Raw genomic sequence first — 23,353 nt, 5'->3', positions numbered from 1 at the left:
AAGGTATTAACCATTTAATGTATTTGATGTTTTGGGACAGCTTTAAGTTGGGAATTTTCCAGGGCTTGGCAGACATCAAATACAGAGTTGTAACCGCCTGGTTTGGTTGGAGATCAGTTCTCTTGATCTTCTCTCATACATCCCTCTCATTTATTTTTGTTTTCTGAGATTGTAGAAATGGATGAAAAGAAACAGCTACAGTTGTGCTCTGAAATAAGAGGTATCTTGTGTATGCTTATAGAAGAACACATTCAGCATAGTCTTACATTTTGTGATGAAGACATATCTTAGATGACTGCATTTTGCACCTACATTTCACTTACATTAACAGTGTAAGACAGTCTGTCACTAGCTGATCTAGCAGGAGAGCAATCAAATGATGTGCTTGGAAAGAGAGTAGATGATTCAGTGCATTCTGGATAGTACATTTCTGGCCTGTGCCACTGTATTAGGGAGTCATTGCTAATGACAATCTATCTTCTACATTTTTTAAGTTTTGTTTTTTTTTTTTTTTTAAGTTTGTAAGCCTCTCATTTGCTTTCACCTAGTAGCGCCTGTGCTGGACCTCTCAGCAAGTTCAGATAGTTTTCTGATTTTCTCGTGTGGATTATTAGTGTTAGAGTGGAATTAGACTGGAATAGTTAGTTGTTAGCAGTGGAAAATAACAGCTTCCTGGACTAATGGAACATCAGTATCAAGTATCATAATTGATCATTCTAGTTTTTAATAGGCTATTTAGAGGTTTAACTAGCCTACTTTGTTAACAGTTATTCTCACTTTTCTTGGTTTACTATTCGGAAGGGGTATATTCCTAGAGTAGTTCAGATGCATGGTTGTTTTTTTTTTCTTCGTCACTTTCCCCTGTAGCATGGAATTATGTTTGCAAGTTCTTCCCCTTTCCTGTCTCTTTATTTCATTTTCCTTTTAACTGTAACAACCAAAACTGTGCATTACTGTGTATTTCTTGCCACAAAGAAACTTTTTTTTCTTTTCTGTGGATATTTTTTGGAAGTTTATTCTCTTACCTTGTCTGTTTTGCAACCATGTTTTATTTTGCCTGGAGGCTCTTTTCTCAGGATTGCTTTCAGAGGCATATGATTCTAATTTAGGCTGATGCTTTCTTTATTAAGTGGAAAAGCAATGTTATACAAATATCATTCCATGAAGGATCACTTCTCCCCTACTTCCCATTCTTTGTGCCTTTTATGCAACAATGCACAAATGATGAATAGCTACTCTATTCATGTTGGCCACCATCTGCTATTATTGTTTATTCTTTTGCAAACATCTGTCTTCTAAAATATTAAAACATATAACCACACAATTAGCTTGCCCTGTGTTTTTATGAAGTACATTTTATAAGGAAGGTGCATGGAATGTGAGGTCTATTTTTAAAATGTACTAGTAATCTGTTACATCTTTGTGTGCAGAACAAGTATGATGTGAAACAGCGTTTGTAAAACGATCATCAAGAGTTTGTGGTGGCATTACAGTTCCTAAGTTGTTTTGATGCTTAGAATCCAGCTAGAGAACCTGCTTTTCTAAAGGTGAAATGCATTGCTTTAAAAAAAAATGAAAACCGGATGCTCATATTATGAACTGAATATAGCAAAAAATGTTACAGAAGACAGTGTTGCATAAGAGAAGTATCCCAAAAAAAGATGTAAGGAATAACGGCTCTAGTATATTCTCTATGATGACGGTACCTTGATATGTACATAAGGTAGTGAGGACCTTGTCATATCAAAGCCAAGGAATACTGATGCAGAACAGCATATTTAGAAAGCAGTAGTAAAAGGTGTGCTATTTGCATATACAAAGCTTGTATGGGTACAGACAACTTCCAAGGTATACAGCAAGGATATTGCTTCAGCAGTCAAGGTGGTATGTTTCTTGTATTATATGAACACCATGATTACAATTTATTCTTAACCTGTTAAGGAAGAATGAAGGAAACGCAGAATTAATAGAAGTTCAGTTATAAGAGTGTATTAGATAGCTGGACCACAAAATAAACCTGTGTGCTTTGACATTTGTATGGCAGAATGCATAGCAATGGCTTTTGATTGTCTGGAAAACACTTTAGAGGTATCTAAACGACTTAAGTAACAACTAAACATACATTAATTGCATCAGTGTTCAAAAAATACATGAGTATATTGGCAAGACTTTCAATTTTTATATAGTTAGCATAGGGAGTTCTTTTTGTTTAAAACAACAGCCCCATATGTTGAATGACAAATACTAGTCTGAATTAGTTCCATGATCATACACTGGGGGTCAAGTTTGTTACACTTCATGTCAATCTGTATTCAGTTAGTTAGAAAAAAAGTAGGGAAGAATACTCTGTTTGTATACCTAGGGTTGACTTGCAAATTTGAAACTGTTGCAGCTCCTGCTGATTTTGCTTAGGATTTTGATAAACTGTATTTTAGTGCTTGCAGTAGAAAACATGTTGGTGGGATAACTGTGTTATGATTTCGTACATTTTTTGGAAGACTTAATTGAAGAAAATTGCAGAATTTGCATTTAATCAAATGCATTTGGAATCACGTGGTAAATTAAATAATTATTTACAGCCTGTTCTGTTACACTCCCCAAATTATCACAAACTTAATAAAAGACATCACAGGTCAAATGAAGAGAAGAGCATGGGGTTTACAAGCATGTTTGATTGTCGCACAGCTACACTTTATCCCTTTTTAAAAAATTTTTTTCTTCTCACCTGTCTCTTGTACCTGTCATTACAACTTTTTGCTTTTGTTAGTGCACACATTCTTTCTCTCTGTCTCATCTTGCTGATAGAGTCATCTTGGGCCAATGAGGGATAGTCTATGTATAGATGCTACACTTCAAACAAAATACTGGCATGTTTTTTACAATATTGTTGAAATAGCAGTACTGATTGAAAGCAAAGTTCCAGAAGCCTAGCATTTAAATAACTGCAATATATATACATGTATATCTTTTTGTCCTGTTCAGTTACAGGTTTTCACAATGGTTCTTTTAAGAAATTAAAAAAAAAATAAATTACCTTTTACTTCTCCTACTACATTCTGCAGTAATTTTTATCCTGCTCTTGTGTTGAAGTGTATACATTCTTTATCAAGTTTTGCTTGTCTCTTTTTTTCACTTGGATTGATTTCTGGTTTCCGTTAATGTGATTCCTATGTCATTTGTTTCATTGCTGCAGAGGTGCCTTGATCTTTTACTTTTTTCCTTGATACTAAAAAGGCTGTTTAAGTGACCAAATAAACAGCTCATTCCTCTCTTTTCTTCTTGGATAAACCTGAAACATTCTCCCAGGGTGGTAGAGATCCAATATTTGATAAGCCAAGCACAGCCCAAAGGAGGAATAGTTACTCATCTTGTCTGGAATGCAGCTATTTATCCATGTATTTTAATGTCATAAAATCAGCAGTCCTGTTGAAGACAACGCATCCGTTCATTTCATGTCAAGTTAGTTCTTACATAACATGGCTTTGGGCACAAATGAAACATCTGAATCATCTTTCTAGCTCTTAGTCAGATGACTATCATATATATGCCCTAAAATATTTCTACTAGTTTGTTCTAAATTGAGTTTGCTCTATTGCAGATGCTGTGTGCTTTTCAAAAAATACATGATTTTTACCATTAAATTTCTTGTTAATAAAGCAGATGTAAATAAAATAGGATTAAAAAGCACAACTGTTTTGCAGCTCTATTCATATTTGTTTTTTTAAAAAAATCTGGAAGATACGTTGTGTCAGCACTGATTATACTAATCTTTGGTAAATTTTGGTCTGATGTGAGTCTGAGGTTGTAAGAAGAATAGTTTAAAGGCAGTGTGTGTTGTTTGTATTTTCTAATCACTTATAACAGCATTTTAAAGAGAGAATGTTACTGCATATGTACCCAGTTTATGTAACACCTGGTGGTGTAACATTACCCACACACAAGAGGGCACACTAAGTCCTCTGGAATATAATTATGGAAAACCTTTTCAGTTAGGGTAAATTAATATCTGTAAAGAAAATAATAAAAGCACAGCTTGAATGTGGGGCTATGTGTAATTTTTAACAAGCACTTTGTATGAATATTCTATGTATGTGCCATAAAACTTAACTAATCTTATCTTGAAGTCCTTTTGGTTTAGTTCAGTGAATATTGTGAAGTTCTGTGACTAAAGATTAGCATTGTTGTTTAAGGTGCCTTACAGAAAAGAAAAGTAGAAAGTAACCTAACACTCGTCATCATTTTTTTCTTACCATAGTGTGTTATAGTCAAAAGATTATAAATACAATTGTTCCCATAGTCAAGTGAAGTTCCAGGATTCAAATACAAACATATAATGATCTGAAAAACTCTTAAAAATTATTGTTAACTTTTGGTAAAGTTCTTTCCACATTGCAGGTTTTATTCTGTATTCTCTCTCTGAAACAAGCACAGTGCTTCTCTGCTTCCATCCCTAAAATTAATGTAATTTATTAATTAAAAAATAATAATTAATTAATGTATGGAATGAATTTTTTGTAAGATACATTAGAGTCAATAGAAGATTTTTTTGTCCTTGCATTTGTCCTAATTTATTAGTGAAGTAACAACTGATTTAAGTTTTAAGGACCATTTTCCCCGCAGTCTTTTCTGTACTAGTGTTAGCTTTGTAATTCTGTTTCAGAGCTTTTTAGGGTCATTGGAGGTAGTAAATAATTAGACTTCACTATGCATTTGGGCTTCTGTTAATCTCTTCTCCCATCCCTCCTTTCCTAAGAAGACATTTAATGGCCCGATCTCCATTAAAAGCACTAGGTATTATCTCTGTAGGTCTGTATACCTTCTGAAAATTTGTCATATAGTTTGCAGCAGATGTCTTAAGATGTCTACAAAAAGGTTCTAAAGGAATTTTTCTTTTAAAAAACAATGCAGACAAAATTGTTTAGGCATCTAACCAATATTGTTTAGGCATCTTCATTATTACAAACAATTAACATTTTTAAGTAGCCACTCTGACTACTGTGTGGAAGATCACCCAAATACCATAGCAATGAAATACATATTAAAGCTAAATTCTATGTGGAAAATAAACCAGCAACTTTAGAAACAGTGATGTAGTCTGGCTACTTCTAAACATATAATCTTGCATATTTCTGGTTAAGTTGACCCTGGAGCAGAAGAGTAATATTTTGTTTGTTCTCCTGTTATTTCAGCTATGTTCTACACTTCTATTGAAAATGTAAAGAACACTGTTTCCTGGGAGTATATTTTGGTATACTCATTCTTAAAATTATGTATTTCTGTTCTTCTTATTTATTTGCTCCTTACCTTTTAATTTAGTGTTTCAGTTCAACAACAACACAAAAGCAGCTCTGCAGAATATAAAAATGACTACTTTTTGTATTTTTAAAAAAGTTAGGTCTATGTAATACAGTATAATATAGACTGTAATTGTATTTGCAAGACAGAATAATATCTTTTTCCTTGTCTTTTCTCTGTGTCCCTGTAAGAAGAGTGTGGCTGCATCTTCTGTGCGCACCCCGTTAGGTGTTAGGGAAGGTATGCCTCCGTAACTGCCTCATCGTGAGGCTGACCAGACCCAGTGCTATCAGCCTCTTCTCCTACATCTGCGTGCTTCAGCCCTCTAGCCACGTTAGTGGCTCTCTGCTAGGCCTGTTCTGGCAATGAAATTGCAATTTATCAATAGACTTCTTTTAAACTTAGTTTCTTTCCAGAGGATTAAGTTGAGTGAATTGTTAGGCAATCAGCTTATGAATATTTAGTGGGAAAAAACATGGAGTAGAGGCTTGTCAAAAGTTAAAGTCGTTAAAATAATCTGATTGCTTTCTCTTACTGAGAGAAACTGAGAAACTTACTAAGACTAACTGAGCTCTTAGATAATGAAGAATTAATATGTTTCACTTTGCTTTTGCAAGGACTGTTGTGTCCTGTATCAGCTTTCTTTAATTTGCCTGTGAATTTAATTTTTAGTTTTCTTTACTTTGTTTGTAGTTTAAAACCGCACCAAACAAAACTTTCAAGACCATCTTCAGCATTCACCAGTCATTTAATTTTTAACTCTGAGAGCATTTTAAATCTATTTCAACACACTTAAATGTAGTTGAGTCTGTCCTGGGTTTTGCTCAACTTTTGTTAAATTTTTTTTTTAATTTTTTGTTAATTTTTTTTGTTAAATTTGGGTATGGCCTCAGGCTGGGTTTAAGTCTATCCCAGTCTGAACTAGCTCCCAAAGGGCAACTGTGTTCTGTCTTCCCCAGCTGCATGTTCCTGCCTCTTCCCTTGAGTTGTCCTCTGCGCTTGTGTAGCATTATAGGAAGCAAAGTTGTGCAGAAACTTGATGAAGAAAGATACATTTTCTGTTGTGGCATCCCAGGCTACAATTGACTTTTGTGTGAATACACACCCTCCTGTGTTTTATGCTTGCATTGGTCAGGTGATTGGATGGGGCCAGTCTGGAGAGGTTACAAGCACTTTGGAGTTCAGGACCTAAGTTATTTTTAAAAATGAGTTGGAATCATTAAGTTGAAATTCAGTATCAGAAAGCACCAAGTATTACAGAAAGAGAAATTCAGTGTTGAAATAAAAAAATTGGGAAAAGCTCGGAGAATTGTTTTGTGATTATAGTGATACTGCTCTGTTTTAATAGAGCAAACACTGAGATTTAAAGGCTGAGGTTACAAAGAAACACCACTTCTAGCTTTAGCAATACAAGTATTTATTGTCTTTTTTGCTGGGGCTCTGCTGCCCCTGTGGATTTATTGACCAGGCCATGTAAATGGTCTTAATTTATTATGGGCAAAATGAACTATTTTGACTCAGAGCACAATTTAGACTTTATTTTAATAATCTGCCTATTCCAAACTAGTGTGTTTAGTGATTGGAGAGATGGAAGAGTGACCTCCAAGTAGGGGTGGGGGTTAGAAGGGGTGAGAAGCAAATGAGTGCATCCACAGTATAACTAGGTCCTCTTTATCCAAAACTTTAGGAAACTTGACATTAGTAAAGCTTAGAGGGGAAAAAATGTTTACGGGAAAGAATATTTAATTAAATATTATGAAAAAAATGGAGTGAAACTGAACAATTCCCTCTGCAGAGGCATTTAAAAGCAATAGAGGAGTGTTTCACATACTTCTGTCTCATCTCAAGGGAAAGGACTAGATTATTCCACTGATGACTATTCCAGATGATATAATTAATCTATCAGATATGTGAGGTATGTATGCAGTGGTGGAGGCATAAAAAACCAGAGCAAACAAACAAACAAAAAATATATGCTTTGAGAATATTTTTAATATATCTTGAGTTTGGATGACATGGTTTAAGAAAGGCCAAATGTGGTAGAAACAACACAGCTGGGTGATGAAAATACTTTTGATGTGAATGAAGGGTAACCTGCCAAAATTATAGTTCACACGTGTAGGGCACATTTTAAATAGCTCTCTGTGTGTATACGAAAATTATTGCTTTTAATGAGTATTGGGTGTGTGTTTAGAGCAGTGCAGATATTCAGAGTCAGGTTACGAACATTCTGAATATTTTAAATGAAGCAAACTAGACAAGTTAACTTGGGCAAATGAGCAAGAGGAGTGGGCAAGAGCTGATGGTCCCACGCCTTATCAATACTGTGGAACCCCAGAGAGTGATGTAGCAGGAGTGTTCTACTAATACCTAGCGTTATTTTGTATAGCTAAATGTTTCTGTATAAAGAGTCTTTATACTCTGTATAAAAAGAGTCTTTAGACTCTATTTTTCTTTAAAAATAGATACAAAAGAACATTTTTTAATATCTCGTTTTTTGCCCATCAAGTAGAGAGTTACTTTTGACCATTGACTTATATTATAGAAATAGATATGTCTCAGTTACTGGAATTGAAACTGTACACTTCTGACCAAAAGTAGTTTTAAGCTAACCTCTAAAACTGAATGTTTTGAAATAGTTTTATGTTGGTTTATAGTATATTGCTGTTATTCCTTAATCTGTAGAGTAGTACAAAACTGCCTAAAAGAAACATTGCTGCTGTACATGACAATGAAACACTAGAGAACAGGCAAAGGAAGTAATATATCATTTATCATTTATGTTCTGTTAACAGTGGATTTTTGGCATATTATTTAGTGAGCAGTAACTCTTTGGAGGCTCCAGACGCAGACCAGATAGTATAAGACATTTTAAAAAAAAACAGGCTTTTTGTTTGTGTACATTTTTTTCCTCCTCTGAATTCAGTGTATGTGTGTTTACAGTTGGATATTGAAATACCAAATGGTGAAGGTGTTAGCGAATATGTTTGGTTCAGTGAGAAGCAGGTATACTGTGAAGTATCAGACCTTCAGTCATCATGCAGACAGAAATTCACACTGAGGATGTGTATCCCAAGACTGACAAATAAGTTCATGGTCATACATTTCCTTGGACTTTTTCAGTGTTCTTTTTCATATAATTTTCCATCTATTGTTGCAGATTATACCATCTGAAGTCCTTATATTGAGAAACTCCACAGCTGATTAGCGGAGTTTGCCGAACCTTCATGATGTAACTCCTATTTTAAAAAAAGCTAAAATGTGTGAAATTATTACAAAATTAACATTTAAATTAAAAGTATGCATGATTACCCTGTCTTAAAACTGTAGTGCATAAATTCAGTGTCTTTCCCGCTTAGGAGAGCTTTCAATAGGACTATGTCAAATTACTTGAGACACCACCTCACTTTATGGGATGCAGCTTCCAGTGTGAGGCTTTAGTGGAGAAGTAAAATTATCATTCATAACAGAATCATGCTTGGCACAGAAAACAGAACTTTTTTGGTAATTCAATGTAAATATGAAATTATCAAAGTACTGTACAAAAATACAAAGTTATCCTAACAAATGAGTTGCCAACACCATCAGAATTAGAGAAGGTATCAGCTTCTTTGTTGCACAGTGCTAATGTTCTGTAGGCTCCTTAAAAATATTTAATGAAGAAATTCTTCAGAGATTCAGAAGCCGAGGCACCTGCAAACAGCCATTTTAAATTCATTTACTAGTGCTTGGAGATAGAGAGGCTACCTAAAATTTTTGAAAGCTGAGATATCTGAAGTTAAGGTGATTTGAGTGAGGATTAAACAGGCCGTGTTACAGCTGAATTAAAATTCACTGTCAGAGTGTGTGCAGTAATAGTTTTTAGTTGTCTGCAAGTGTGTTCTTCTTGTCTGTTGCTCTATTTGTAAACATGATCAGATGTGTCATCTCCACTAACAGAAGTGTTGATCTGAAACTTTCAACTGTGGAAAATGAATGTCTACTCTGCGTGGTTTTTATTCTGGTTGGCCTTTGTGTTTGATTGTCTCTTGACTTGCATGGACTTAGTGTTTTGGTTTCAATATTTTGAAGCGGATTTGTATTTACAGAATTTAGTTTTTTGATGATGCTTCAACTGATTTTTTTTTTTTAAATTTGGATGGAGTTTACTTGCATGGCACTATTTCACTTTTTAATCTGCCCTGTTAATTAATGACAGTCCTCTAAATATGAAATACATGTAGTTTTGTAGGCATTGAACTGCAGCTTTACTGTTTATTTTAAGGTGTTCAGAGGTGCTTCTTATCATGGTAGCTGAGAATTTAATGTAAGTTAGTGTAATTATCTTAATACTTTTGAGATAAGAAATTGATCACATCTTCCAAATGGAAAAGAAAAAACAGGGATATAAACACTTATTAGTAGTACAGCACACGTATTTATTGTTAGTATAGTATTCATGTTTTATAAAATGTATCAGCATTATACCTGGTTTTCAAATGAGAAAATCTAACTCTTTGTGTAAAACAGGGATTCTTAAATGCCAGTTCAGTGTTGGTGCTTTTTCCCCGCCAAGTCACTTTATTTGTTTTCTTTACCACCAGTACTTAGCTCACCTGTCAGAAGTAATAAGGTTTTGGTAGTTGGAAAAAAGTCCAGATAAAATAAAGTTCAGTTCACAGTGTTACACACAGTCATCGTGGAGGCATTGCTCATGTTGCAGCATTTATAACCTCTGGTTGCTCTACTGATATTCCCAGTTAAATGTCAAGACAGGGATGTGATTGTAGTGGCTATATGCTGTTTATAGACATTGCTTATTCGCCAAGCTGAGGTTTGCTAAATCTTTCCTCAGCCTTTCTTCCAGGTCTTCCTGAATGCTTTAGTTCCACTTCAGTACTGTTTTCCAGACTTGCTTAAATTAAGTAGAAAGCAATCACTATGATGATATTAAGGCCCAATATGCATTTCAGGATACCTCTGTTGTTTTCCTTTAAGTCAGTCTCGCAAAACACAAATCAACATTGCACATATATCTGCAAAGATAAGTAATCTTTGCAAAGCCGCACTGAAATCATGAGGGCTCTGCAGAAGCTCACGAATCTGTTTTTGGATCCTAATACAAGGTTGAATTCTGAAAGTACAGAGATGTACACATCAGTTAAGGCAGTGCAAGATGCAGAGTGTTTTCTTGCAAATATGTGAAGATTGAAAGCACTCAAAATAGTAAACTGTTATGATAAATAAGAAGATGGTTAAATTCAGAAAAAAATGTTTGGGAGAGCTCTCAAACAGAGAATAGAGAAGTATCTACTGGAAGTAGTTCAAAAGATGCAGTAAGTGTCTCTTGCAGGCAATCTTTACATTATTCTGAATTTACCAGGCTATTCGAAACTGAAAGAGGGGCTTCTGAAGTGAACTTGGTGCCCTGGTACATTTGCAAAAGTGCAGGAGGATTGATATAAAAGTGAAAGATTTTTCTCAGCTTGTTTTCAAAGACATCCCTGCAAGAGCCGTTTTCGACTTATAGAAAGCCATCAAAGAAGGGAGATATTTGTTATGTTTTGTATGCTTTGTGTGAAGCTAGTTCAGTGAACAGTATAGATAATTTCTTGGCCTGAGTCTTTCACTTACTGATGCTAGCTTAATAGCATGCCCTGGATTCTTTCAAAAGGAATAGGTGGTCTTAGGGGAGTCTGGGTTCTCCTCTGTGATGACTTTGAGAACTCTGACTTTGAAAAACTGAGTTTGGAAAACTGACTTTGGACACTGAAGTCTATGATGAGGCAGTGATACTGCGAAACAATGTCACAAGGGAGTATCTGTTCATTTAAGATGCTTAAAACCGGAGTTGGCTACTTAACATGAAAGTGTCACTGAACTGGCAAGAAGAATGAACTGCATGTCTTAACAGCTGCTTCTTCCTCTGGTTTCTATTTCTAGTCTAGAAAGTAGACAAAAAGGACTTAAGTGAGCTAAAAGTGCATAACTTTACCTTAATGGTTGTAGCAAAACAATGCGTGGCAGTTAAACTTCTGTGATGAACTTCTGCCTGCTGTTGCAACAAATGGTGATGCATTTTAATATTTTCTTGCTTTTGTAGGCATTTGCATATTTTCCAGTGAGAAGACCTTTTGTTTTCTGTAAGATGATATTATCCTGAGTGTTAATGCATTTCCAGCTATTAAGATGTAATCATATACATTAAGTATTTAACTATAAATTTGAAAAATCTTAATGAGCAATGTCAAAGGAATACTTGGAATGCATCCTTAGTAAATTGGCTCATTTTCTTGTAATTTACTAGAAGTGCTGATATGAGAGCAGTTGTAATGTGGAAAGTATATTAATCCCTGGAGATGCATTGTATATATTAAATTATTACTGTAAAACTTTAAGACATATGACGTGATTTAGGCTTACTCTTGTTAGTTGGAATCACAGTAGAAAAATGATCACTATCTTTTGAGGTAATGCATTTGAAATAAATATAGCAACCTTAAAAACAATCAGTGCAGTAATAAATTAAAATAGACATTGCATAACCATGTATCTTTTCTAAAGGATTATTGTGGGTGAAGAGAGTCAATAGGAGGCCTATAATAAAGTTTGTTTCTTTCCGTTTATAAAAGCTGTCTAGAAATATTTTCACGTAAGATCTTCTCTGAAAAATAAAGCCAGTGGTTCCTGACAGCAAATCCTGAAGCAACTATCTTGATGCCATTCTTTGGAGACACAATCACCCTTTGGTGTACTATTTTTAATAAACGCAACTGGACTTTAAGTAACTTTTAGGTTTAGTGCATTTCAGAAATGGTTGTGAAATTATCTAATTTCTTGTTTGTATTTTTTTTTTTATAGAATGCGAGAAGTGGAGGAACTGCAATTGGTTTTAATACTGTAATATTAATCAAAATTATTTTTGGCACTGGGAGGCTGAATATCCTTGCTCTGTATGGAGGCATCGTATGTAAGAAATGTCTAAGGCTTTGTAAAACTGTTGCCTGATAGACTGGAACATGGAGACACAGCTAGACCCCATGAAGGATGACTTGCCTTTAATGGCCAACACTAGCCACATGCTTGTAAAGCACTACATATTAGACTTGGATGTGGATTTTAAAAGTAAAGTTATTGAAGGCATCATAGTTTTATTCTTTGAGACTGGGAGCCAGTACAGGAGAAGCAGCAGTACTGGCAAAGGCGGCTGCCAGTCAGAGTTTGATGAAACCTGTAAAATGAGGGCATCTGAACCCTGCCACGCTTCTGTGACAAATGTGAGTGCCTGCTCATCTAAAACAGAGTATAATGATTTTGCTGCCTGTGGTAAAGGTGAAGAAGATACTTCTGATAAAAATGGTAACCATAGCAACAAGGAACAGGCTTCTGGGATTCCTAGTTCAAAGAACTGCTATGATGTAGAGAATCATGGGAACAAGGATTTTCTGCTGGTATTGGACTGCTGTGATTTATCCGTGCTAAAGGTTGAGGAGGTAGATGTTGCTGCTGTGTCAGGCATTGAAAAATTCACGAGGTCTGCCAAGGTAACTCATGTTTCAAAGGATCTGGAAAATCTCAGGAATCAGATTGTACATGAACTGGTGACTTTACCTGCAGATCGCTGGAAGGAACAGCTACACTATTTTACTTGCTGCAGCCAGGCGCCTGGCTGTGGAGAGCTTCTGTTTACTGCTGGCACGTGGAGCTTGGAGATAAGGAAATCAGGAATTCAGACTCCAGCAGACTTTCCTCATGCAATAAGAATATGGTACAAAACCAAACCAGAGGGAAGATCCGTTACATGGACTATGGACCAGAGTGGCAGGTATGTAACTATTAGCTGAAAGCTTTGCACACATAGGTGAGAGAAGGTAGGATTGTGTAAAGCTGGGTAACTGTGAAGATAATGAACATTCTCTTTCACTGTTTTCATTTCATCCTTGGTTTGAATCCTGTTGTTGTCCTGCAGGAGAAGGGACAAACTCTCTGCTCAAGAAACCCCAATGGACTTGCAGACCTCAGACCTGCCTAAGTGATCGCGTTTGCTCATTCTGAGTGAGAGTAAATAATTGTTGTGTATTGGAGTAAGTGTGTGCAGGGAATAGGGAATTATCACTTAGTGGAAGAGAAGGTATGCATGACAGGTTATTTTCACTTTAAAACTTTGTGTACTTTTTCCCTCCTGGCGTACACATTTCAGTATACATAAAGTTCAGTATACATAATTTTTAATAGAATTACTTCGCAACTAGTCTTTTATCAATATTGTAATAAGTTTAGCGATGCAATTTCTTCCTGTTTAGTCTCTCATAATCAACTTTTAACATCTCCTTGATCTATTATGTAAAGTACATTGATGATACAAATGAACTGCAAACTGAAACTGCAAGAAGAATTGGCATTTTATCTAGCATTTGTGAAGGTACACAATGCTGTACAGAAATCTTCAAGATAAGCTCTTTATAGGAGGGAAGGTACAATCTACTCTGGACTTCTATAACTTCAGCAACAAGTAACTGTTTTACTGTAATGTTCAAAGTTGGATTTTAATGGCTGTTAGTTCTTTATGATACCTAAAAAACAGGAACAAAGTTGGAAGATGAAGAAATTTGGTCTAATTGAATACTTGCTTTTCATTCCCAAACTAGAGATGGATAGTTACTTTTCATTACAGTTAGGCTAAGAGAAGTTAACTGGCATCCATGTTAGGGAGGAAAATGAGGCCTTTTAATTGTACATCTGATAGTTAGGTAATTCTGCTGGTAAACCATCATCTGCATCAAGTCCAGGAATGTCTTAGTCATGTTCATTACCTCTTCCCTTTTCCCCTCCCTTCCTCTATCCCCAGGGAGTTATTTTTGGTATGAATTTAGGAAATTTAGCTCAATTTAGTATCTTTAGTTACGAAAATTCTGAATTTTGAGTGTCGGCAAAGGTAGGGCAATTGCCAGTGATCACACAATGTGTCCGTATCTACCTGCCCCTTACTAAAGTCTTTGAGACTAATGTTAGCAACACTCAGCTGCTATAGGACGCCTCCTCTGTGTGTTGTCTGTATGAGTATTTGAAGGTTTCTTTTAAGCATCTAAATCATTAACATCTTTTAGTTTTGACTCTTTTTCCCTTTCACTGCAAAGCATTATTCTTACTTTAGAGACATTTCATGGCAGTTTTACACAAACAGATGGAATTTTATGAATCAGTAATGAAGCAGGAAAAGATGGGTTGATGTGGGTCAGGCAGTCTGATGGCAGCAAATAGTCTCAACCTGGTTTATTTTCACTCTTTTGCAGGGTATTCCAGAAGCTAATGCCTGTCAGAAAGAAAATAAGTTTTCATATCACAGTCATTGGAATCTTTCTTGCTACACTTTTAAAATTAAATTCTGTATGTGATAAACCCATAAATATAGTGGTAAATCTCATTGTACAAAAAGCTGTCATATTTTTCCTTCCCTTTCTAAAAATAAAGCCCATTTATATAATGTATAGAGGAAGTACTATTCCATTATCTTCTCACAGGAGAGATCTTTAAATTGTTCCAAGTTATGTGTATGGTGCTGTTTTAGGCAAATGTCAGATCCTTTCCCAGAGGAGTCTGTATTCTAACCCCAAAGCACAGAGAAGCGAGTAACAAAGTACAAGCATTGTGTGGCCACGTCCAGTATGTTTCCTCTTATTTAACACTAGTACAATATTTTGAAGTTTAACCTATGCACTATTTTATAGAGACTTCTATTTTATTTGTCTTAAACAATGATGTATTATAATGCACAAAAGATCAGTTAAAACAAAGCTTTGTGGGATGAGTTTAGGCAGTCGAGATATGCGTATCCAAACCTGATGTTGGCACAGCAGGGCACGCTTCTGTTTTCAGTAGAGGAACTGAACACGTGGAATTTCAGCATTTCTGTGTTTCAGCTTTTGATACTAGAAAATACATTAATGATCAAGAAGGAAGGTTTTCTTTAGCCTCATAATATGTTTTTTGTAATGACATGCTTTTGGGGGCCTTTATGTGCAAGTATTAAAAAGGGGGCAAAATAGACGCATACATATATTTATGCATGTATGTATAAATAAACACACTTTTTTGTCTCTCCAAAAGTTATACTTACGAGGACTATATCACTTCTTAAAATTGGCACGTAACTTTTAACCGTGATCAATAACAGAATTACTAAAATAGGAAAAAAAAAAGTTGATTATAATGTTTGTCATATATTTATAATGAACAAAGAGCAGTTCTGTTTCAAAGTTTTTCAATTTTTTACTAGTACAATACAGCACTGGGGTTTCAAAATAGAAGGTAATGTTCCAATTTTAACAAAATTATACTTTTATTTGAAATAAATACTAATACTAATGATAAGTATTATACACTAATATAATACTAATATAGTATTACATACTAATGATAAGTATTATAAAATGATTTAAAATAAAAACTTATTTACACATGATAATAACCACTTTGTGGAGGGAATAATGGGTATAAAACATCTTTCATTACTGGGAAGGAGAAACTTTTTGCCAGCCCATCAAGGTGTTCAAGCAGTTTTGCCTAACTCTTAGGAGTATGTGGCAGTGTTAAGTCATCATGGCTACCAGTGTATTTCAAATTAAATACTTTCTCATGACAAATGTTAAGAATCCTTATTCGTTAAAATATCCTGGGATTACATCACTTTATTGTTTAAGAAAAGGTTTAAATGCATTTGGGTTAAAATTAAAGGGGTAATTTTCCTATCAAACAGCCTCTCTAATGGGAGATTCCTCCCATCTTTTTTTCTGCCCTACTTATTGCCACTTCTATTGCTGTCATAAATTAGTTAATGGTTTTGTTGATATTAATGAGCAAGTGGAATGGAACTCATTTCCTCATTGTGGGATTAGGAATGAAAGAGTAACTTCGATATGAAAGACATCAATGAAGGACATTCTGTGACACTGAAACCTTTCAGTACTGGGTCCTAATCCTGTAAACTATGTGGGCATTATTTACCTTGGCATACATGAATAGGTATATGAATAGGTCAGGTACATGCATTTATTTTTTCAGGTTGAGCCGTAGATATCAGATACACAGAAAAGGAGAAATTCTGGGAAGTAAAGCGGACGGGTTGAATTACTCGGAGTGTAAGGTTTTCATGAGAATGCTATGGAGAAAGTATATTTTAGAAGCTATTACAGGATGATTGAACAGTTCTGGGGAAACACTCTAGAAAGAGTTAACCTTGTGCTAATTTTCCAAAGTGGAAAATACTGGAGAATGTGAAATGATCTCCTTAAAAAAATTATTATGATATCTTGATATTTATTTGACCAATTTAAATGTCTTACGTCTAAAAAAATATTTTGTACCTGTCTAGTTTGTTATCTTTATGATATCTTATTATTAGATTAAAATATCAATGTATTTTAAAGAATTCAGGAAATATTTTTGCTGTTATGAAAGCGATTAAGGTGAATACAGCATAAATGTACAGTTTGGTAGAAGTGCTAATGCTAGCATATATTCTGTAATTAAATGCTTCTTTTCAGATGTAGAGTTCAGCTGTATCACAGACATCACTGAACTGCATGGTTCCTCATTTGTTATAAATAATCTTGCATTTCTGTATTGTGCAGCTGAAGTACCTGAGGTAGATAGTGATTAGGAGAATATCCAAAGAGGTGGTACCTAATGTAGGAATAAAACAGACCTTGTTTTCCTGTTTAAATAATTCGATGCCACTGATTCTGATGAAACAGCAAAGAACTAGTAGAACAGTTCTGACAAACCTATTGTGATCTGTTTTGTGGACTTGTGTCAGGAGTCTCTATTAGGCTGTATCTCACTGGCATGGAGACTGTCACATTTCCTCATTATTTTTTGTCTGCAGATAAAAAAGAGATATTTTACCTTTCTTGAAACTGGTTGTTTCAAGCCTGCCTCTCGTTAAGACGCATATGTTTTGAAATGCAAATCATGTTCCAAGAGAGTAGTTGCAATTGTTCAGATGCACTGGTTACAAAAGCTTCTAGTTTCAGTCACAACAGTGTTATTTACTAAAAATCAAGAAGTGGATTTTAATACATTTTAGTATATGCAATTTCCTTAGGTTTCATAACAGTTCGCAAGAACTATGAAATTGTTTTGGTTTATCTAGAGACTGATGGAGAAGCAAAATGTCACCATTTTACATGTGGAAGGATTGCTTTCCAAACATAAGTCTTCAAAGTTTTGATTTAGAATTGTTTAAGTCTATCATCTCTACGTCCTACAGACATAATGACCATCTAAAGGTTACAAAATTGTTCTTAGTGTCCTTAAGAGTGAAGAATTGTATTTAGCTATGGTGAGCTAGCAGTTTGCAGTGGATATTGCCTCGGTATTGGCTACAAGTCATTCCCTAATCATAGTTACATACCTGGGCATTTTAGGCCATGCTTAGAATATGTTTACAGTAGGCCTGCAAAAAAACCAGAGGGTAATTGTACTGATTCCCAGGCAGGATCACACAGCTTCTTCCTACTTAGTCATAGAATCATAGAATGTGTTGGGTTGGAAGGGACCTTTAAAGGTCATCTAGTCCAACCCCCCTGCAGTAAGCAGGGACATCTTTGACTAGATCAGGTGGCTCAGAGCCTCATCCAGCCTGGCCTTGAATGTCTCCAGGGATGGGGCCTCCACCACCTCTCTGGGCAACCTGTTCCACTACCTCACCACGCTCAGTCTGCATCTAGTGTGAAGTCTATCTGATTACCCTCGAAGTTCAACATAATGCTTTGTGTTTGTATTTTCTGTCTCCAAAGTGTCTTAACAATACAGAGTCAACCACAGAGCTATTTGGTACTAATGAAAAGAGGGAAGGAGTGAGAGCTAAAAAGAAATAAGAAGCCTACCAAAAATACACTTGCTGAGACACTCTTGACCTCTCTAAACCTGGATGCTGGTTCCCTCCACCATTGGTATGATGACATAGGTGTGTGTACAGCTGGGTGATAAGGCATATTAGGGAGCTAATCTGAAAATAGTGGAGGGGAAGGGAATGCCTTATAGGAGTTGTTTCGAATACGCTACTGAGGTTAGTTTGGAAGATAGAGTTATCTGCTTCACTGGTAGTACAGGTTTGTGCCAATCTAACCCTGTATCTGTAGCCTTTATGGAGTCTGAGGCATACATTGAATTTTCATGATATATTTGATATTTTCAAAGCCATTTTTTTCCAGGGTAGAAATTGGAAAAAAATTAGTCAGATTTTCACCATTTCAAACTGCAAATTAGAAAATGTGTCATGAAAATAGATGTCTATTTTTCAGTGGCATGAGTTAGCATCATTCTGTGCTCTTGGATGCTGGAAATACAGGAACGGAATAAAGAGCTTGTTTTCCTTCATGGCAAGGCTTGGGAGAATAAGATGCTTCAGAATCCAGGCAAGTCATAGACTAAATCCTAAGTTAGCATCAGCTGGGGGTAATTCTCTCCTTTTACTTTGCGTAATTTTGTCCCCAGTGCTGAATATTTATAATTGAGTAATTAATGAAGCAGTCTGAAGTTTGTTGGATTATTCACGTCTGACACAGTGATTTCTAAGGGAGAACAAATGTTATTAGGAATAGAATGGAGAAGTAAAATAAAGATAAACCAAAAAAGAGTAGGCAGACCTTGAGTAGAAAATCAGCTGATTTGGTATTTCTGGAAATGTGGATGGCAATGAACAAATATTTCTAAAAAATTTAAAATAGCTCCTTTGAATTAGTTGTCCTAACCAAAAAGGAAGACCATGAGAAACAATCTTTTTTTAGTGAACTTAATACTTTTTCAGATTTATAGGCCTGACAGGACAAATGATGCACAGATGCAGGTGGAGTACGTGGATGCCTACAGCACAGGAAAGATGAGGAAAGTGCTGGGCACCCACAGAGGCACCGCATGCCAGAGTATAAGGGGCAAGGCTGGTGGTACTTCTTGAGGAAGAAGGAGGACAAAAGGCAAGTTGCTTCACTAAAATGTGACGGTGAGAGGACCATACTAGATCAGAAGAATGAAGAGTCAAAGCAGCACTTGTGTGTTTATGAATTGGATGGACAGTCAAGAAACCAAAGCAATGTTTGATTTCAGAATAAAGCTGAGAAAGTTCAGCTGTATCATAGTTCATATCCATAGGAAAACTGTCTTCTGTTTTTAAAGACAGAGGCTTACAAGGGCTTTGTTTTTTTTGTTCACTCCTGTGGGAGCACAGCAATTAGGAAATCTCCTGTTTTCTCTGCCAATAGTCAGTTATTTCCGATCTTTACTACCATTTGAACATGAACTATGACTATGGAATTAAATTTTGTTTAAACAAAATCAGGTTGTAGTTCCTGGTGTTACAGAAGTAGTATTAAGAGATGTACAGTGTCTGGAATACCTAAGGGATTGGTCAGATATGTGACTTTAAATTTAGGAAACTTTCTCATAACAACATCAAAGAAGCTGTGAAGTATATTGCATTTGCCAAAAATACAGGTCAAAGCAAGTGAAAAAATCCTTTATTGTTAGAGGCAAAGTGGGAGCACAATAAGTATTAAATTGATTTACTGTGGATGAAAAAGGTATACCCTGTCTTAACCTGATTATACTTGCTTCCTAGTGGTGGCTGTACCAAAAGACAAAACTTTTGAACAGGAGACTGTGCATGTACTATGCCTAGCAGAAGCAGGATTGATATACCTGTTGTGGACCACAAACTACTGGGCAAAAGTCCAAGAAATTTACAGTGAGGTATCAGTTTAGAAATGTAGCTATCCAGCTGTTGGAAAACCAGCATCGAAGTAGCAAAGATTTCTGGAAAAGTCAGTGGGATCACTTATCTCATAATTATATTTAGTACTTTTAAATTGAGGAATGCTTCGAAAAAGGCATGGGTAACTACACCATTGGCTGGTGTTTTATTCAACAGAAAAACACCAAAGAAGAATACCTGCTCTGTTGGAACCTGATGACAATCACTGGCGCCTTGCAGATATGTAAATCGATAAGGCAGTGTCATGGTTTAAGCCATGTCTAAGCACCATGCAGCCACTCGCTCACTCTCCCCATTTGGGATGGGAGAGAGAATCAGAAGGGTAAAAGTGAGAAAACTCATGGGTTGAGATAAAGACACTTTAATAGGTAGAGAAAAAGCCATGCGTTCCAGCAAAGCAAAATAAAGAATTCATTCACTGCTTCCCATTGGCAGGCAGGTGTTCAGCCACCCCCAGGAAAGCAGGGCTCCGTGACGAGTGGTGGTTATTTGGGAAGACAAACACTATTACTCTGAACGTCTCCGCCCTTCCTTCTTCTTCCTCCAGCTTTATGTATGGAGCATGACATCACATGGTATGGGATGCCCCCTTGGTCAGTTGGGGTCAGCTGTCCAGCTGTGTCCCCTCCCAACTTTTTGTGCACCCCCAGCCTACTCGCTGGCGGGGTGATGTGAGGAGCAGAAAAGGCCCTGACGCTACGTAATTACTGCTCCACTGCTCAGCAGTAACTGAAAACATCCTTGTATTACCAGCACTGTTTTCAGTACACATCCAAAACACAGCCCCATACTAGCTACTATGAAGAAAATTAACTCTATCCCAGGCAAAACCAGCACAGGCAGAACAAAAAAGCTGGTGTGATTTAGGTGCCAGGAAATCCTGCCGCTTCATGGAAATGACACTGTAATTTAGAGTACGAAACAGCTGCAAACAGCAGTGGTTCTACAGGGAGTGGCCATGTAGTTGCAGGAGGTTGCCACCTTACATCCTTACATGGAGACAACCCTCAAAGAAATAGGGAATGTATTTTTTCAAATACAGGAAAGATACAGAGTTGCTGATCTGGGCATTTTCCTTGAGAAATCTTCAAACAGGCAGTAACCAAAGCAGGTTGACATGGCTGAGCTTAGGATGTGATTCAGGTGTTTGATGGCAGATATCTCAAAGAATATCTGCAGATTCCTGATCGGAGAACAGAGTTATCAACTGAACATTTATTGTTAGCTTTAAGGTAGTAGCTTAATTTGTAATTATAGTTGATATGCTTACATGGGAGAGGGAGATCTGCCAAGAGCTGGTTTGAACTGGTTTTGTTATGTTATGAAAATATATGGAATACTGATGAGTTTGGGTTCCATGAATGAATTTTTTCTCAGAATCCTTGGCTCTGGGAGGTTACTGAACAGGCAGCCCAGAGTCTCCTCTTGGGGCAAAACCAAAGAATACCAAAACTAGTGGTATTGATTTCTACTTGATTTCTCCAGTAGCCTGGATTGTTGATCACTGGGAATTACTAGTCCTAAAGCTGGCCAGATGAGTGACCACAGGTGTGCTTTGTGGGTGGTTGTTTTTCCAGTGTAAGAGGTAATTAGACAAACAGTCTGAATTCTCTGATAATTTTACTTTTTCTGTATTCAGTTTCCATATCTCTTCCAACCTGTGGTGGCAAAGATTATGGCTGGCATAAACAACTGTGTAAGCCGACATAGGCAGGATGCAGAAACAACCAGAAAACCATGGATGAAATGCAAAGAGTAAATTTAATCTCAGTACCTCGCGAACCGGGGGTATCTCTGAAGCAACACCCAGGCAGAGGCAGGCAAGCAGGAACGCAGGCACTGCAGAGCTTGGTCCGTGCTAGAGAGAATCCTTGTTAGGAAGAGAGTCCTTGCTAGTGAGAGAGAGGGTCCGAACATGCGGTTCTCACCTGTATTTCAGGGATTCACACAGGCATAGATTTCCACTGTGCTTTGATCTTTTCTGAAGCAGGACAGGCATCTCAAACATGTTCAATAAGCTGCCTCTGGGTCCATCACAGGCCTGTGTTGTAAGTGCAGATGTTCTACTTGTCAAGCACACAAGACTAAACATTGATGTGTGTTTTTGACACCCCAGGTGCAAGTCATTTGAGCATGTTTACAGTCCTCACTGATCTTATGATACTTTCGCACAACAACATAGTACCTAACTAGATGATTTGAACCTTACAAGACCATTAAAACTGAAAGAAGAGGGATGGAAAGGATAGATAATAGGAAAAAGGAGAGGAACTGTGAAGTTTCTTGCTAGCAGTGGTCGGGATGAATCAGAAAAAAAGGCAAATTTGGATCAACTTACAAAAGCATTCTAAAACTAATTATTTGTCATTGCTATTCTTTGGTGTACCTTGGTTAGCTAATAATTTTTCTTTTTCTGGACCAGGTGAAAAATCTCATCCATATGAGGATAAGAATTATGTTTCTGGTCTTACCTGCTGGAATTGTGCTGCCTGACCCATAACAAAGAAAACTGTCAGCTGCAGTGGGTGTCCTAAAGTACACTGCACTATTACCAATACTGTAAAAAGAAATTACTCGTGTAAATGAAGTATAAAAAGTTAGCAAAGCAAAACATGATTTGCCAAGGGAAGAAAAAAAATAATCTGTGGAGGTATATTTTAGGGTGAGAAGAAAATAGATTAAAATTTCAAGTGAAAGAAGAAAATGATGAAGAAAAAGTCATGAGTTCACCTTGTAAATGCTCCTCTCTAAAGCAGAACAGGAGCCTGTTCAATGATAGCTGAAATCTCAGTTGATGGCATGCTGTTGGTCAAGCCTCCAGGTGATCTTGCTGTGAATGTATGAATAATTAAAAGCTGGTATAACTGTTGTTCTGATAGTTTCCTCTTGAAATTTAGAACTTGTGTGTTTCATTACTATTTTCTTAGCAGACTTTGACATATTTTAATACATTTTGGTTTGAAATAATGAAGTTAATGAGTATACCTGGACAAAAATGGTATTTAAACAGGTGAGGAGTAGAAAGGAGGCTTAGTTTTGAAGAAAAGATTATGTACTTGACCAGTCTTTGCCCACTTTTCTACCTCCCTTTCTACTTAGGCCTTAATTGTAGAGACTTGTGACCTGCCTGTGTATCTATTTGAGCATTAAAATGTTTTATGGAAAAAAGTTAGTTACGTATTATGTCTTATTTCTCATAATGAGAGGCTTCCTAGTCCAATGTGAAAGCTACTGGACTGGGAGGCCTGAAACTAAGCCTATAGGCACACCACGAACACTAGAGCTATGCAGATCTGTTCACAATGGTTT

The 23,353-nt window shown here is 36.3% G+C and overlaps 1 protein-coding gene across 10 annotated transcripts in view; it reads left to right on the top strand.

Annotated features, from left to right (window-relative positions):
• AOPEP (aminopeptidase O (putative)) overlaps window positions 1-23,353 on the top strand; it is a 213,204-nt gene that overhangs the window by 4,315 nt on the left and 185,536 nt on the right. For 9 of the 10 annotated variants that reach the window (XR_008463670.1, XR_008463668.1, XR_008463667.1 and 6 more), the window contains one exon: window positions 12,136-13,099. Coding sequence is in view for 5 of the 10 variants with exons in the window: in XM_054184645.1 (XP_054040620.1) it covers window positions 12,294-13,099 (806 nt within the window). In the remaining 5 variants the exon portion in view is untranslated. Of the gene's footprint in view, window positions 1-12,135; window positions 13,100-13,344; window positions 13,406-23,353 lie in introns of those variants that run through there. The other variant, XM_054184648.1, reaches the window with a different exon arrangement.

The sequence above is a fragment of the Rissa tridactyla genome, chromosome Z (genome assembly GCF_028500815.1).
Source record: "Rissa tridactyla isolate bRisTri1 chromosome Z, bRisTri1.patW.cur.20221130, whole genome shotgun sequence".
In the NCBI taxonomy this organism is placed as follows: domain Eukaryota; kingdom Metazoa; phylum Chordata; class Aves; order Charadriiformes; family Laridae; genus Rissa; species Rissa tridactyla.
This window is presented reverse-complemented; position numbering and strand designations above follow the sequence as displayed.